General features: G+C 57.4%; 1 protein-coding gene across 1 annotated transcript in view; it reads left to right on the forward strand.

Moving 5' to 3' along the window:
* LOC111145738 (mitotic arrest deficient 1 like 1) overlaps positions 1–17,091 on the forward strand; it is a 329,575-nt gene that overhangs the window by 2,560 nt on the left and 309,924 nt on the right. Inside the window, exons 3-9 of the mRNA XM_022500905.1 lie at positions 2,959–3,099; positions 5,164–5,343; positions 7,926–8,050; positions 8,861–8,942; positions 9,843–9,973; positions 10,062–10,176; positions 11,797–11,858. Of these exons, the coding sequence (XP_022356613.1) occupies positions 2,959–3,099; positions 5,164–5,343; positions 7,926–8,050; positions 8,861–8,942; positions 9,843–9,973; positions 10,062–10,176; positions 11,797–11,858 (836 nt within the window). The remainder of the gene's footprint in view (positions 1–2,958; positions 3,100–5,163; positions 5,344–7,925; positions 8,051–8,860; positions 8,943–9,842; positions 9,974–10,061; positions 10,177–11,796; positions 11,859–17,091) is intronic.

Below are 17,091 nucleotides of genomic sequence, written 5' to 3' on the forward strand. Positions count from 1 at the left end.
CCTGGGGTGTGGGGGGTGGTCTCTGGGTGGAAGATGTGTGCTGTGGGGTGCGGGAGGGGGTGTCTCTGGGTGGAAGGTGTATGTCCTGGGGTGTGGGGGGTGGTCTCTGGGTGGAAGATGTGTGCTGTGGGGTGCGGGAGGGGGTGTCTCTGGGTGGAAGGTGTGTGCCCTGGCAGTTCTTTTCCAGCGGGAAGTACTTGTGAGTGCCTTGTACAGGGGAGTTTTCTCCGGGTAGAAGGCGCCTGCCCTTGGCGGGGGCCTGTTCAGGTGCCGGGTAGTTCAGGGGAGTGCCCTCCACGTGGATGGGTCTCCAAGTAAAGAGAAGGACTGGGTGTGCCAGTTGGCAGATCTTGGCTTCCCTCTGCCAGGATGTGGCTTTTATAGTTTGGCTGTAAGAAGTCTTATTTTATTTTATTTCATGTTCTTAGCAGTGCTTGCTGTAGACCCATCAAAGAGGGGCCAGGTCTCCTGGAGGACTTGAGCTTCCACAGACTTGTGGGGTCCGTCTCACGGGGACCGGGGTCATTGGGGCCACACGAGGAGGGGGTGGTGTGTGCAGCCTGGCCCTGGCCCCTGCCGGTCTGCGTCACTGCTGTGTCAGGCAGCTGCTGTCCCCTGCTTCTGCAGCGGGAGCTGGTCCTTGCTAATGGCCTGGGACAGAGACAGTGGTGTCCTGGGGCTCTGAGAGCCCAGAGGAGGCCCAGGCAACCTGTGCTTGAACGCATGCTCCTGTGTTTGTGTGCATGTGTTTGCTGAATAATTGAATGATTTTTGTTTGTTTAGTGGACGGAGTTACTCACTGCCATTTTTTCCCAGAGAATTTTTTTATCCCCAAATTGGATTTTTTAATGTTTGTTTTTGGTGTTAAGGCACTTTTTGGAAATGACTGTGGTATTTGTTTTTTGTTTGTTTGTTTGTTTTTGACTCTTGCTCACAGGAAAAATAAGTTGACAACTTTAGTCTAAAAAATTGTTACAGTTTTTTGATGCAAATGTCTGGAAACTTTTGGCTAATCTGTCAGAACTATAGGATTTAGAATTTCAGAGGCCCAGTTCTCACTAAGCTAGTGCTGTGGATGGCCGCCTCTGTGTGGCGGATCCTTAGGTGGATGCCGTAGGCAGAGTGAGCTGGTCAGAGTCTTGTAGCTGCAGGACTGGTTGGGGGCCCTGATCTGGCCCTGTGCTGTCCCCACACTTCCAGCAGCGGTTTTGTGCCCTACCTAGCCTGCAGAGTCTGGGCAGTCCCCGCCCCCTGCCCTTTTTCTATGCTCCTGTTTCTGTGGGAAAGGGTTTATAGTCTGGCTCTGCTGCGTGTCAGTGCTGGCTTTGCTGCGTGTCAGCACGAGTGGAGCTGGAGCGGGTGGCCAGCACCAGTGCCAGGAGCTACGAGGTTGGTTTAAATAGAAATATGTTTCAGTTACTGTCCTTCAAATGCAGTCCCTGTGCCAGGAAGATGTGGCCACGGACCTGTCTCTCTGGAGCTCCTGGCAGCTGTGCAGTAGTGCCCACGGGAGCTGGGGGCCACCGTCCTTTGGAGAGGCTGGGCCCTTGCTGCACACTGAGATAGGGAGGCCAGTGAATGCGGCAGAGGGTGGGCTTCGGAACCCCTACACTTCAGCCACTGTGAACTGAAATGAGAGAAAATGTCAGAGGATAAGGAAAGTGTGGACTCAGGCCCTCGAAGAGTGTGTGAGGGGTTGGGTAGAGCAGATGCCTTTCGTCTGGCCTGGGACTTCTTAGCCTCCGTGCTGCTGACATTTGGGGCTGGAGAATGCTTTGTTTTGCAGGACTTGCTTCTGCTTTATGGGTTGTTAGGGGACACACCTGGCCTCTGCCCACTGGAGGCTGGTAGCAAACACTGGCTCTCACCCCCTCTTTTGACAGTCAGCAGTGTCTCCAGATGTCGCCAAGTGTCCCTGGTGGGACTGAGAACCTCTCGCTGTAGCCAAGTGTTTCTCGAGCTGCAGGGTGCCTGAGAGTCCCCGAGACTCTGTGTGGAAGGAAGTGCCCGGTTGGGCATCTGTGGGGTGCAGCCTGAGCTTTTGCGTTTCTTTCTACCGCCCAGGAGCTGCTGTGTTCGCAGCCATCCCTGGAACGGTCAGGCCGTGGTCCATATGCGGATGAGGCCTTGGCACACTCACTGGTTCCGGGAAACTGTTTAGTGTGTCTTCTGAGGCCCTTCCAGGCTGGACGTCACCTTTGTGTATCTACCCTGTGTGGCAGGCCAACTTCTCAGATGGCTCTTAAGTCCCTGGTGCCTGGTGGACCACACTTTCTCCCACTAAGATGGTTTTGTGGCAGCAGGATTTTGCCGACATAACTAAGAAACCAGTCAGCCTGAAGATGGTGGGCCTGACCTACTCAGAGCAGGAGAGGGAGTCTACATATGGGGGTTCTCCCTTGCTGGTTTTGGAGGTGGAGAGGGCCACATGGCAAGGGATGTGGGTGGTCTCTAGGAGCTGACAGCAGCCCGGGGCTGGTAGCAAGGAGGCGGCACCTTAGTCCTCCTAAGGACTGGAGTGGAAGAGGATCCCAAGGTCCAGGTGAGTTTGGAGCCTGGCCACCCCTGTTGATTTTAGCCTGTGAGACCCTGATCAGACAACCTGGCCGGTGTGCCTGGCCTTCTGCCCATAGACCCTGACTGTTAACAGGGGATTTGAGCTGCTAAGTTTGTGGTAATTTGTTACACGGCAAATGGAGACTAACATGCCCTTTTTTCTAGAATGAGCCTACACACTGTCATCTTAGAGCCTACCTTTTTTCTCTGTTGTTATTTCCTCTTTGTCTACTGCTTCCTCCCACCCACTTTCCAGCGAAGGGCCTCACATCCACCCTTCTTCCCCAAGGCTGAGTATGGGCCTTGTTGGTGGCAAGAGCTCAGTGTGAGTGTTGGACAAGCCGCTCCCCTATTTGGCACAGCTGCTGAGGGTTCTCTTTCCCCCGGGTGTGACCTGGTCAGCTGGAGGAACGAGCAGAGCGGATCCGTTCCAAGTCCCAGGTGGTCCAGGTGGAGCGGGAGAAGATGCAGATGGAGCTGAGCCACAAGAGAGCACGAGTGGAGCTGGAGCGGGCGGCCAGCACCAGTGCCAGGTGCTACGAGGTGGGTGCGAGCAGGTGGCCCCGGTGTTGGGGCGTCGTGCACGGGGCCTGCCAGGCCATAAGGCAGGTGAGCCTACTGGCTGGGAGCCTCGGTGCTCTGCCTCTGGGCTGCTGGGGCTGCCTTGTTAGGCCACAGACGCCAGCCATGCTTAATGTCCTTGGGGGGCAGGGCACAGGGGACGGCTGTCCGCCACGTGTGCCTGGCCAGGGCATGCCTCTCTGCTGGGCTGCCTGTTCTCCCTTCTACCCCCGCCCCACCCAAAGAATTGGGGTGTAAACCCAGCAGAAATACCAGGTACTGCAGCGTGACAGGCTTAGAAAGTTATGGCGTTGTGTCATCCCAAGTCCAGGCCAGAACAATCTTGCTCACGTGGTCATAGGGCCTTAGAGCCAGGATCTCCACTCTTGGGGGTACTTTCTGTTGTCCCCGGCTCATCCAGGGCAAACTGGGCAAGTGCCACCCCCATTACCTAGGGAAGGTGCTTGGTTTCTACTGAGGTTGTAAATCCCTTCCTTGGGTGCGAGCAGCAGCACTTTGCCAGAGGTTTTCAGTAAGTGCCCGTGACCTGTGGGAATGCTGCCAAGACTCGGGCAAAGCGTCGGACCAGCAAGTCTCTGACCTGCTTATGCTTTCCCCAGCTGTAGATGTCTGGCCCCATTCTGGCCTTATGTGGCATGTTTGCGTGCTTTCCTAGTCCTGTAAAAATAGCGATGTCTTCAGGGGTGTGATGCTTACTGGGTGTATTTGACCCTAATATGCAGGCTTCTGGCTGTGGTGTGCCATGTGGGTCTAGTAGCCCAGGAACATGGCCTGTGAGTGGGTCCTGTGGCCTTGGTGTTGCTCCCAGGCCTTCCTCTTAAGATGGGGCTTTAGTTCATGTTCTGGGTCATCTTAGGAAGGATAGTCCGCTAGGAAGTGGTAGGAAGGGACAGGGATAGGCTGTGGGAATCTTGCTGCTCTTGAAGGTGCATCATTAGGGCTGCAGGTGGCACCAGGGGCCATTAGATGGTAGGAATGGGGGGTGTTGGTGCTATTGCCCTTGCTCTCAGGCAGACAGCAGGGGGTATGGAGCTATTGGAATTCTCCTGTGCCATTAGTCCTCCAAGGGCAAGACCGGTCCGGGCTGTCCTTGGTCTCCAGGGTGTAGCGCAGGCCGTGGCACCTTTTATGTGCTCAGAATATGTTGGAATGAGTTGGAGGAGTGGATCGTTGCATGGTTGGTGGAAGTCTTTTCTTGGGGAAATCGAAGGGTGCAGGGCTGAGTTAATCCCGGGTCCTCGAGGAGCTTTCCCTTCCCACCCACAGACATGGCTGAATGTAACCCGGAACCATGTGAGCCAGTGGCTTTCAAATTGTCCCTTTGAGTCTTAGACATCTATCATGGTTTTTCAGGGCCTGCCAGTTTGGCTGTGGGTGGGGATCTCAGAACCTCTCAGGTGGTGACACTTTGGTTGTTGTCTGAGGTCTGGGGACCCGCAGGGACTGCCCCCTGCATACTTGGGATGGGCAGTCTGAATAGAGATGCTAGGTTCCTCTCTGGGGTGGGTTGCTCAGGGCCCTGCATTGTGGAAGGGTCCCCTGACTCTTCGGAGGCCAGACTTGCAGTTCCCTCGAGCGGGCCATGTCCGTCTGCGTTCATTCAGCATTTCTTGGTGCCCGGCTAGAGAGGCCTGGTCTGAGCACTGGCTCGGGAGTGCGGGGGTGCCTCCTGCTGCACCGCCTCCCAGGGAGAGGCCAGGGGTCAGCAGCATCAGGTGCCCAGTTGGTGGTCCCTTTGCTTCTGGGGATGAGGGTGAGCTCCTAAGTGGCTGACTGTCGACTCCCTAGACCCCCACCCCCACCCCGTCCTGCCCGGGTCCATCAGAGGGAGAATGAGGAGTCTCAGTCTTGGGGCTGCCTTCCCAGTATCAGATGGTCTGCAGGAGAGGATGTGCCTGGAGGGACCTCAGCTCTCGTGGTGTGAGTGGGGCCTGCTGCATGACTGGCACCGGTGTCGGGGGGTCCCTGTCCTGAGGGAGGGCTGGGTGGGTCTCCCATTCCTGCTCACTCTCTCCGCTCTGGCAGCGTGAGGTGGACCGCAACCAGGAGCTGCTGACGCGCATTCGGCAGCTGCAGGAGCGGGAGGCTGAGGCAGAGGAGAAGATGAAGGAGCAGCTGGAGCGCCATAGGCTGTGTGAGCAGAGCCTGGCCGCTGCTGGCCAGAAGCTGCGGGAGAAGGAGGACGGCCTGGCTGCGGCTGGGGAGGTGAGGGCTGTCCCGGAAAGGGGGCGTTTCTCGGGGGAGAGGCGTGGGTGCCCTGGGGTGCTGGGCAGTGTCTTCTGCCTCCTTGCCATGTGTGCGCAGTGTTCCGGTCGTAGTAATCCTAGTAAAAATACTCATTTTCCGGGGCACCTGGGGTACATCTCCCTTCAGCTCAGGTCATGATCTCAGGGTCCCGGGATTGAGTCCTGAGTCGGGCTCCCTGCTTGGTGGGGAGCCTGCTTCTCCCTCAGCCCTTTCCCCTTCCCATGCTCCTGCTCTCTCCCTGCTCCCTCAAAAAAAGAAACAAACCCAACTTGTTTTCCACTCTGTGGCCTTCATAAATCAAACACCTAGCATTTCATCATTTAAAAACTTCCCCCACGTTTTCTCAGCATATCCTGGTAAATGTACATACGAGCACATGTATGCAGTGGGTAGCAGGTAGCTTTTGGCTTCTGGTACTGATTTTGACGTATTCCCAGGAGTGGGGTTCTGGGTCTCCAGGGACAGCGTCTGGCTTTTGCTACCAGTTGCTGTGTGGTCTGGGCAGCGTGGTTGAGGGCCCTGGTTTCCCTGTGGCCTTACCTGTCATGGATGGTGGTATCTTCTGGAAATACTTGCATCCCTCCCCCTTTCCGAAGATGTAAGTGTCACCCCTGGATTTGCATTTCTTTGATTATTAGCAGGTATGTTAGTATTTGAGAACGTCTTTGAAGCCAGCACACAGAGGAACTGTAGTCCTTACTGTCTCTACCAGTTGAAGGTTGTATAAATTTTAGAAACAGAGCCCAAACACTGCTGCTGGTGGAGCTTGGACTCTCTTGACCTTCCCTGTCCCTCTGCTGTGGCGCTGCGGATCACAGGTGCAGTGAGGAAACCGATGAGGAGCTGCCTGGGGAGGGAGCAGGGTGAGGGATCATTGGTATTCTGTCTCTGCGTGCTTTTCTCTACTTGATAGATCTCGGGAAGCAGGCTGCAGGTTATTTTTGCCTTGGCAATGCTGGGTAGCATGTTAAGGTTGTTCCTACATCTGTCTTCTGATGTGGATGTTGGCAGGAGAGGAGCGGTGATCAGTCTCAAGACAAGTCCCCATGTCACCCTTGGCTTGCCTCTGCTGTGTGCTAGAGGCTGGTCTGGGGCCCACGGGGGAGGGCAGGGCCTACACTCTGTTCGGTGAAGAGCGAGGTGGTGGGGTAGGCCCTTGCCACACAGGTTGCAAAGAGGATGAGAGAGGTGTCCAGGGTGGGAAGGTGGCGGCCAGTTGGGATAGAGGACCGTGAATTTTGTTTCTGTTTCTTTGTACTTTCTTGGAGAAGCCTTCCCCGGTGACTCCATCGTCACCGCCCCCACATGCTCTCTCTCCACGCAGCCTGGCTCGTGTGCTCGTCACTGGGAAATCCTCTTGCTGACTGCCAGGCTTCCGTACAGCCGGGTCCTGCGTGCGGCCGGCCGTCTGACCCTGTGTCCTGCGCGGTGCCTGGTGTCCAGGAGGTGTTAATTAGATTCCCGAAGACTTCTCAAAGGCTGTTTTCCTAGTCAGATGTAGTTTCGTAGCTTCGTTCTTCTGTGATGCCCAGGTTGATGGGCATCCTTGTAACAGAGCGGACCATGCAGATGGATGGAGCGCAGGAAGTGGACGGCCTGTGTCAGCCTCCCCTGGGGAATGTGGTTCCTGGGTTGGCATGGGCCCCTGGGTCAGGTGAGAGCGTGTCAGGCCTCCTTGTTGGCGGGGGTGCCCTGGAACTGCAGGGACTTTGCTGGACCAGGTCCCTGTCCTCCACTCTGGGAGGTTATTTACAGAGACGTTTCTGAGTGGGCTTCTCTGGTGGCCTGGTCAGTGAGCTGGCTTCCCCTGGGAAAGCCACAGACAGAGAGCAGTCACCAGGTGGTCACTAGGAGGTCACCTGGTGAGGGTATGTCTGATGCAAGGATGGCAGGTCTGTCCCTAAAAGTCCTGAAGCTCGGTCCTGGGCCAGCCTCCCCAGCCCCACCTTTTTGGCCAAGAGCTTGCCTGCACTTTCCCCAAGGGTGAATGTCTGGCCTCGTTCTTGCCCTCTGGTTGAGAGTATGAGGTCTGCAGGACATTCCCGTGGCCCCTCCGTCCTAAAGATGGTCTCAGTCCCTTGCTTCTGACCTCTTGGCAGGTCGTGGCTGTGGTTCACAGGGAGTGTTTTATCTGGGGTGGGGGCGTGATAGGGGCTCATTTAGGATGGAGAGGCCAGGGCAGGTGTGAAGGGAGACCCACACAAGCACATTGGACATAAGCGAGGGTCCCCAGTGACAGATGTCACGGGGCACAGGGCTGTCTTGGCAGGCAGTCCATCACCATGACCCAGTGGTTTCCCATTTGCTTGAGGGAAATGTGAGGCAGGCTGTAGGCCGGATACTGTGAGGCTGGATTGAGGTTGTGGCATCTCCTCCCAGGTCATATTTTGTAAAGGAGAAGGTGGCTCGGTCCCTGCCCGTGGGAGGGGGTGGCCAATGCAGGCTCTTTTGGAGGCATTTGTCCGTGGGTGTGTGGGTCAGGAGCTCACATCTGCATGTGCGTCGCAGCCTGTAAGCAGCTGTGCCCCCTGCCCCCCCAGACCATCAGCACGCTGAAGGGGAGGGTCTCCGAGTTGCAGTGGAGCGTGATGAACCAGGAGATGCAGGTGAAGAGCCTGGAGTCTGAGAAGCAGGAGCTCAAGGAGCAGCTGGCCTTGCAGCACAAGTGAGTGGCTGTGCTGGGGTAGGGCTCTGTCCCGGTGCCAGATGAGCCTGCTCGAGGGTTGCCCTGGATCCAGTCGCCCTGAAGCCTGCTGGGGCCCATGCTGAGCTGTGTGTCCGGGTGTCTGGGTGTTACCGGTGCGGGAGACCGTGGATGGAAAGGCTCGGGCTCGTCATCCTGTGCCCTCTGTGGTCTGAGCACCCGGTGACCATGTGTGCTGTCCACGCTGAGCCTGCCCTTCCGGTCTGTCCTCCGCATCCATAGGCTGTTGGCCGCCGACGTAGGGCCCACTGAAGTGAAGACAATGAGTGTTTTAAATGTTCTGGGAACAACACTTAATGTTGTTAATGACTGGGAGCGGTCATTTCTTCCCTCCCCGGGGACTGGGATGCCTGCTTGCAGAGAAGCAAAAGGCGAGGCTTTAAAGGCTATGTGGGGTGCCCCTGGGGTGGGTGGGCTGTGGGGCTGTCCAGGCAGAGGCCACGTTCTGAGCATGCATGGAATTCTCTCTCTGTGATCTAGGCCTTTCCCTTCACAGGTGGTGTCCTAGGAGAGCTTTGGACTCTCCTGGGCCGGATTGGGGGTGTGGTGGGGGGGCGGTCACGGGAGGGCCCTCATCTGTGGCTGTGCTGGGGTGTGCAGCAAAGGCGAGGGAAGAAAGCTGGGGGTGTGGACTTAGCACCCCAATCTGAGGAGATTGAGACCACAGTGCTCTGGGGCCTGGGGCCTACTCAGGAAGGCCTCCAGGGTGAGGGCAACTGTTGGCTTTACCACCTACCTCTTTCTGCACATGATGTGCTTTTCTCTCGACAGGAAATGTCAGGAGGCTAATCAGAAGGTTCAGGAGCTCCAGGCCAGCCAGGAAGCCAGGGCCGACCAGGAGCAGAGGATCAGGGTGCGTTACTCTGTTTCAGGTGCAGGCTGTACCTGCGGGGTGTCCTGGTAGTGGTCTCAGCCATCCTGCTGCTTTAGCTGGGGCTCGCTTGGGTGTCCAGGGACCGTGAGCGGCCCGTGCCCGCTGTACCTTTGACACGGTTGCTCATCTCTGTGTGTGCCTTGCCTGTGCTTGGGGCTGGGGCTGCTGCCCCCCACCTCCCTCCAGCTTTGCCTCCTTGTCGGGCCTCCTGGCTCCTCCTGCTTCTGCTCGCTCACATGCTGTTCTCTGGCTCTGGGGCCTGCCCGGCTCTGGCACCTCACTCCTGCTCAGCCCTCTGGCCCACCTGCCAGAGTGTGCTCGCCTGCGTAACGTGGTGCCTGTTTTTCTTCCAGACCTGATGTGCAGAGACCTTATCTGTGTCCTGTGTCAACCTGTGCCTGCTGCTTGACCCTGTACCTGGCACAGAGCTGGGCCCTGTTAATGTTTGTTGATTGACTGATTTGGTCCTGGTCTCATGCACTGAGCTTGTTCAGTGACTTGTCACTGATGGATGCCAGCTGTCCCCAGTGTGTCTCAAGGGGACTGCAGATGGCAAAGGAAAGGCTGTTGTCAACGTGGAGAAGACTTGCGTGTTACCTGGGCGCTGGCGTGGCAGGAGCGGATCTGGCAGGGGAAGAGCGCTGTGTCTTACCGATGCCTTTATTAGGGAGCCTTGGCTGCCTGTCCTCGGACAGGTGTGCACCAGGGCCCCAGCCCCGAGGGCAGGGCATCGCAGAAGTGTGACCCCAACCTGTAACACCAGGTTGGGGGTGCCCCTGGAGACCAACACGGATGTGGCACGGGGGTACACCTGGTATTTTGGAAGGGGGCCGGGCCACAGTGGTCAACTTTGTCCTCTCTGTCCCTGGCCTCACTCAGGATCTGGAGCAGAAGCTGTCCCTGCAGGAACAGGATGCCGCAGTGGTGAAGAATATGAAGTCAGAGCTGGTGCGGCTGCCCAAGCTGGAGAGGGAGCTGAAGCAGCTGCGCGAGGAGAGCGCCTACCTGCGGTGAGGCAGGCGCGCGGGCTGGGGCCAGGCTTTGCTCCTCCTCTCAGACTTGTGGGATTTTGAGGGACTTTGTTTCTGTCCCTGCCAGGGAGATGCGGGAGACCAACGGGCTGCTCCGGGAGGAGCTGGAGGGGCTGCGGCGGCAGCTGGGACGCCAGGAGAAGTTGCAGGAGAGTCTGGTCGTCCTGGAGCTGGAGAAGGAGGTGGGGTCTGGGGGGGACAGTGGGCTGTTCCTTATGGGTGTCCTCTGTCTGGGGGATCCTGGGGTTTCACTCTGGCATTCCGGTTCCCCCCCTGAAATGTGGAAGTGCTGGACTGGTGTGGTGGGATGAAGAGTGGCCACAGAACTGTGGTGTCCCGTGCGGACGCTCATGAGCCGGTCGGTGGTGGGGAGACTTGGCTGGGTGAGCACAGTGGGCCGGTGGTCACGCATCTCCATGTGGGTGGGGGACACAGAGCAGGGAATCAGGTGACGTGGGGAGGACCCGATCCCCTTCTCCCTGCGCACACGGGGGCGCAGAAGCTCTGTCTCGCCCAGTGCACATGAGGGACACGAGCACTTAGCCTTCTGGCCTCTAGCCCTGGGTCCTGCTGTCCTGTGCTGCGTCACTGACAAGCTGCAGGCCCTCTTTTGTCTCCCAGGTGGTGGGAGTGTGCTGGTAGCTGCTTACGCTTGGCCGGACGGGCAGCCCGCGGCCTCACAGGGTGGGAGCCGAGCTCCTCTAGGATGCTGGCTGACATGTGAACTCAGCCTGAGGAAGCAGCTCCAGACCGAGCAGTGTTTCCTCTGGGCAGTTCGGAAATTGGTTAAGATCCGGTCTCCGGAGTCACTCTGCCTTGTGTGAAATCCTGCCATGAATGCTTGCTGGCTCTGTGACCCTGGGCAAGTTACCTAACCTCTCTGTCTGCCTATGTAATGAGGAGTAACGGTGTCTGCCCTGCAGGGTTGTGAGGGCTCAATGAATTCACGTCCCCTGCTTAAACAGGGCCTGGCCCTTGGTAGGTGGTCGCTGAGCATCAGCTCTAGCGACAAAGTCGTTCACCAGCCTGTGCCCTGCATGTGAAAGGGCCATCGAGTGACTGCATGAATGCAGTGAGGCCAGCAGGGCGCTTGGCCCGGGTGGAGGTGGGGCAGGCCAGACAGAGACGCATGGTCCTCGCCCTGACGTTTCTTACATCTCTGGAGGAGGTGGGGAGGACTCCAACGTGGGACGTGGGTGAGCGTGGGAGAGTGTGAGATGCAGGATCAGGCAGCCCCACGTGCAGTGCCAGGTGGGGCATGTCCCACCTCCTGTTCTCCCTGCAGGGCCCCCGGCCCTAGTCGGCCATGTCCGCTGAGGGGGAGCGTATCTGCCCTGTGGGCCTGGCATCCCATGGAGCCCCTGGAGCGTGGGAGAGGCAGCACATTCTTGTGGTTTCAGCACTCAGGTCTGCCGTGCTGTTTTTATGGGAGCAAGCACGAGGCTCTTTGCCACCCCTGCCCCCACTCTGTGGTGCTTTGTGCGCTGAGACTCTGACCTGACTCCAGGTCTGACCTGACCAGGAACGGGCGAGGTGCTGAGCGTGCTTGTTGTGGGAGTAAGCCGTCGGCTCCAGAGCGGACTCGGGGCGCTCGGGCGCTCAGCTCAGAGATACGAGCAGTTTCTTCTGAGGGATCAGGGAGATGTAACATCCTCCTCATCGCTGTCACTTTTGTGGGAGGCTCCTTGGTCTGGGGACTGAGGTGGGGTCGCATGATGAAGGGCTGCAGGTGGCTGCAGAGGCCTTGGAAGGGAAATACTGGGGTTACGGTGCTCTTAGCATTCACCTCCCTGTTTTTCCAGAAGCTGCTGGCAAAGCTGCAGAGTTGGGAGCGGCTGGAGCAGACCACGGGCTTGAGCATCAGGTAGGTGGGGATTGCAGGTGCCTCGGGGTGCTGGGCCGGTGGACACGGCTGGGAGCGCGGCCCTGGCTCCCTGGCATTGCCAGTAGCCACCCTGCTAGAGTCAGTCGGGGCGGCTCTGGCCGGGGATACGCAGGTTGGATGAGGTACTTACATTGTTCGGGGGGAAACAGGACCAAAGTGACTCTCTTGCTGAAGTCCTAATAACTCCTTTATTTAAGGTCAGCTGGCAGAGCGCTGGCAGGGATCTGATAGCCCTGGGGTGTCAGGCTTTGTGAAAGGACATCTTTGTGGATGCTGAGGGAGTCATTGCTTTCAGGATAGGCTGTTCCTTTTCGGCAAAAACAAACAGTGGAGATGAACTGGGTTTTGGGGGGCAAAGAAAAAACACTGTTGTGGAGGATTGTTGTGCCCTGCAGGTCCCTGCAGCAGCCTCGGCTCATCTGTGAGCTGCTGCCATTGTGGGGATGGCAGGAGGCGGAGGGGCCATGGCGGGGCTGCCGGGTGGGCAGCGGGGGTCTCGTTCCCAGCGGGCAGGACGGCCAGGGTGGGCAGCATTCCACCGCCGCCTGCCCCTGGCCCCACACGTTCTGCTGCCCGTTGTTCCAGGGGCTACTGCCCCTCTCCCTCCAGCGTGGTTGCCTGTCCCTCAGTCCCCAGGACTCTGTGGGTCCGCTGCGGACTGGTTCTTGCCTGTAGCTTCATCACTGTGTGGTGGTTCCAGTCTGGGAGAGGGCTGGTGGGAGATGAGTCCTTGGAGCTGTGGTGTTTCAAGAGCCTTTTGTTTTGTCTGCTTGGGTGATGTTAAGACTGTAGCTCCTTGGTTGTCTTTCGTGTTGCTCTGGACAACTGGGCCAAGACTGAGAACCTTCTTTAAAGAGTTGTCCTGTGATGACACGGTCCTGCTGCTGGTTCTGGACCCTGTGGCAGTTCCCGTCAGCATTATTGACTCCATTGTGCGTCCCTTGAAAGTGCCTCCTCATCGGCTCTGTGTGGCTAAGTCACAGGACAGACGAGGCTGCTGATCGCGCTTGAACTGCACTTGCTGGGCCCAGGCTCGTGGAGGGCCGGCCCAGCGGGGCCTAGCTGCTCTGTGCTTCCTCATGCTCTCGGCACTTATTAACTCACCGGAAGGCTTCCATCCTGCTCCCAGGGAGCCTCGTCAGAAGAGAAACCTCCCTGATTTCTTTCTTGTGCAGGAGATCAGAGGCCCATGCATGCCCGATTGGACCAGCTGCCGGCAGGTCTGAATGCCCAGTGTGGGCCACAAAGCACACAGCATCAGTCAGGCCTGGGGCTGGGGCCCAGCTGGCGGCCGTCTCTGGCCCGGAGGGGAGGTGCGGCTACTCCTCGGTCCTTTGGTCTCACTTCCAGCCTGAGTATGGCTGGTGTGCGGGGCGCTGACTGCCAGCTGGGGCGGGTCATCTGCCTGGTCGCCTGCTTGTGTGTGTTGTGTGTTCAGTGGGTGGCCGGGCTAGAGGGGTGTTGAGCCCCCTTGGGGTCGGCCATAGGAGAGTGGGCTACGTAGGCAGAGGCCGGTGTCTCTGTCGGCCCCGGGCCAGGGTGCCCCTCTTCAAGTCTGTGCCTGGCTCTGGGCTGGTCTTCTTGCTGGGAGTGCAGTGCAGGCCTCACTGGGCGTGCGGGGAGGAGCATAGTCCCATGTTGCACAGGTGTCCCTTCTGAGTGGCCGGAGGCTTCTGGAGAAGCAGGTGGGGCATCCTCGTGGTTCTGGGCTCCTGGCAGCCGTTGGGGAGGAGTCCTGTAGGGGCAGCTTTTCTTTCATGTGCTTTGTCACCTGTTCCCTGGTCCCTTCCAGGGGCACTTTGGGACCCCCGGCTCCTCCCCTTTACCCCTCCCATCCCAGCAGGCAGGCTGCCCCCCCGAAGTGAGTACATGTGTCATGTAACAGTTGGTGGATCACAGACTTGTGTTTTCCCTGTCGTCAGAGCCGTGTGGAGAGTTGGGTACAGATGGGTCAGCCTGCTGGGCACTGGACTTGAGTCTTGTATGACCTTGAGTGCTATGAGGAGGAGTTTGGCTCTCGTTTTTTGCTGAGTTTGCGGCAGTTAGAGATTTCTGTGCAGGGACAGTGACTTGTAGGAGCCCACATCTTGTGGGATTGAATATGGGGTGGGAAATGTGCAGAGGGAAATAGGGCACAGGGAAAGGTTGGGGTCCCTGCAGGGGGAGCATGGGAGGGAAGGGTGGGCATTGGCTAGGAGCTCTGAGACTGTTGTCTGGGTGGCTGGAGGTAGAACTGCCTGCAGTGGGTCCAGGATGGATGCCTTCCATCACACTTGACACGTTCCGTGTGGCAGGGGACTAGAGGACCGGTCAGACCGTGCTGAGTAATGAATGGCTAGATGTGTGTCTGTCCCCAGCGTGACCCTCGTGTTGTGGGGGGTAGCTTGTCCCTCATCTTTCACACCTGTTCATGGAAGGACTTTTCTAGAACATGGCTTTCTTCCCGTGGAAACATGTTTGTGGGTGTGTCCTAGTTCAGGGGTTCCCCCCCCCCCAAGCACAGTCAGCCAGGGCGATGGCAGTGGGTTGGAGTGCAGCAGATGCCCTGGATGTAGGGGCTGGAGGAGCAAGATGGGCCTTGTGAGCCGGCGGGCTTGAGTTTCTTGGCGTTTAGGCCAAGGTGTTGTTGTCACGTTGGGACTGAAGGCATTCACTTGGCATGTGTCGTGACCACAGGTCCTGGCCCATGTCCAGTGTCTCCTGGGCTTTGAGGGCTGTCACCACTAGGTGGCACCCCTGCCCCCGTGATCCTGATCCCTGCACCTCGAGAGCTGCAGGGTCCCCGTGGATTTCTGGCCCCACACTTGCTGCCTACCGCTCTTCCTGGTCCTCTGCCGCTCTGCGTGGGCCTTACATGCTGCACCTGGGGCCAGAGGAGCAGGGGTGTGAGGGCACCTGTGGGCAGCTGGCTGGCCCCTGTTCGCTGCCCTGCCCGCCCCTGTTGTCTGTCCCACACTTATCCTATTTTCCACCAGCTTCTTTATCATCCGTAAATGCTTGGTGTCTGTGAGCTTCTGATGTTTCAGACCGGATATTCTCTGCACAGGCTATCCTCTGTGCTCACGGCTGTGGCATTTCGCAGCTTCTCGGAGGGCCCTGTAGCTTTACAGAGGTTGGGAACAGAGATCAGGTCTGACACCTGGAAAGACCAAAACCGCCTGGAGTTCTCGACTCTTGTCACCCTTCTCCCAGTTTGGGTTTTCTTAGGCCCCAAGGAGCCCAGAGGTGTCAGGAGAGTTGGGTAGAGTTAGCCGGGGCGGGTCAGGCCATGTAAACCAGTGGGGAAGCCCCTTGGCTCTTTCCTCACCTGCCATGCGGGCTTGTCCACCTGGAGGTTGCTGGATACCTGTCTCCAGCCTGCAGGTCACCTGGGTTGGAGGTAGGTGGGCCTCGGGACTTGGAGAGTCCTGGGTGGGAGGGAATGCTGCTCTAGGCTGGGTGGGGTGCCGCGCACCTGGGGAAGGCCGCAGTGGGGGAGGGAGGGTGAGTGGGTGTGATGCTTGGATGTCCTCATTTCAGGGCTTTGAAAGGTGAGTGAGGGATTCGGCAGCAGCACACAGAGCGTGCCCGGGTGTGGACAGCTTTGCTCTGGGTACGTGGCCTGGTGGGGAAGGATTTGAAGGTACTCAAAGCAGATGCCAGGAGACACTCTCTGCATCCGTGTCAGCGTGGATGTGACTGTCTGGGGCACCGGAGAAGGAATAACATGGGGGAGGGGCAGGGGCACTAGAGCAGAAGGGGCACCTGCTGCAACATAAGGGCACCTCCTTCAGAGCGCTGGTTCGCGTGGTTCGCTGTGGTAATAGGTTAGGGGGAGTACACTGTCTCAGTAGCGCAGAAGCTTTGTGAGAGCTTAGCACCCTTGCACGATGCATACCTCGAAGCAACGCAGGAATGGAAGGGCCCCCGGCGCAGTTCCTGCCGACTCTGCACTTGCATGCCCTCTCCCTGCTCCTCATCTTTGGCGGTGGCCGTGCAGGCCAGGCAGAGGTGGGAGGGGAAAGAAAGGCGTGCAGCCGGACAGGAGGTAGTAAATCTGCCTGTGGTTTGAGACAAGATGATCACCCACACAGGAGAGCTCAAGGATTCTGTGAAGGGCCACCCAGAACTGGTAAGCCTAACAGGCTCGCGGTTGCAGAGACAACTCATGAAGCTGGACTGAATTTCTGCGTACTGGCAGCCAGCCACTGGACGTACGTGCCACTGACCGTGGCCTCAGAAACTTGATGTGCTTGGGGGTAAATTTGATGAAAACCTGTATGTTGTAAAGTGTAAGTTCTTCCTGAGGGATACTGTGCTCACGGAGTAGAGGAGCTCATGTTGTGGGATGCCAGTTTGCTAAAATTGGTCCGTACTTCCAGTGCAATTCCAGCCTAAGTCCCAGCAGCTTTTTTGGTAGAAACCAACAAAATTCTAAAATTTTATAGGCTTGTTCATGAAAAAAACCAAGGGCTTACAAAGGTTGATTTCAGGACATATTATAAACCATATTGGTCAAGGCAGTGTGGTAATGGCATAAGGATAGACATACACGTCAACAGAAAAGACTAAAAAAGTTCAGGAATAATTCAAAAGTATGGAGTCTGTTGGTCTCCATGAAGGTGATGAGATAATTCAGCAGGAGAGTCAGTGTTCCACAAACGGTGCTGAGGCAGTGGGATGTCTGTGTGGTCAGGTCCGGACTCTTATTTCTTAACGTGGGGCATGCACCTGCCTGGGGTGAAAACCAAGGCTTCTGGAAGGTTAGGACACAAAAGCACCAAAGATGTAGAAAAGTTGGTAGTTTGGAGTTCTCCAAGATGAAAAAGTACCTTTGTTTTTGGAAAAAACAGTTATAATAAAGAAGAGGCAAACCCTCTTATAGGAGGGAGAAAGTACTTGTAATGTGTACAGAGGCCTGATGGAAGATTTGTATCCAGGATTTGTGAAGAATTCTTCCGAGTGAATAAGACAATGGCCAGTTTTTAAAAGCTGGGCAAAAGGTGTTGAACAGACAACTTTACAGAAGAGGGTCCGCGGACGGGAAGGAATAAGAACATGACACACGTTCCACATTGTCGTTGTTCAGCGGTACAGGTGAAGGTCACATGAGGTGCTGCGGCTGGCCCAGTAGACTGGCTGGGACCAGAGGGAGGCCACAGCAGGGGTGAGGGTGTGAGCAGTGGTGTCGTGCATTTGCTGCAGGGGCGAGGGGAGGGCAGCCCCTGGGAAG

The sequence above is a fragment of the Enhydra lutris genome, unplaced genomic scaffold (assembly GCF_002288905.1).
Source record: "Enhydra lutris kenyoni isolate GAN:26980312 unplaced genomic scaffold, ASM228890v2 scaffoldscaffold13, whole genome shotgun sequence".
NCBI lineage: Eukaryota > Metazoa > Chordata > Mammalia > Carnivora > Mustelidae > Enhydra > Enhydra lutris.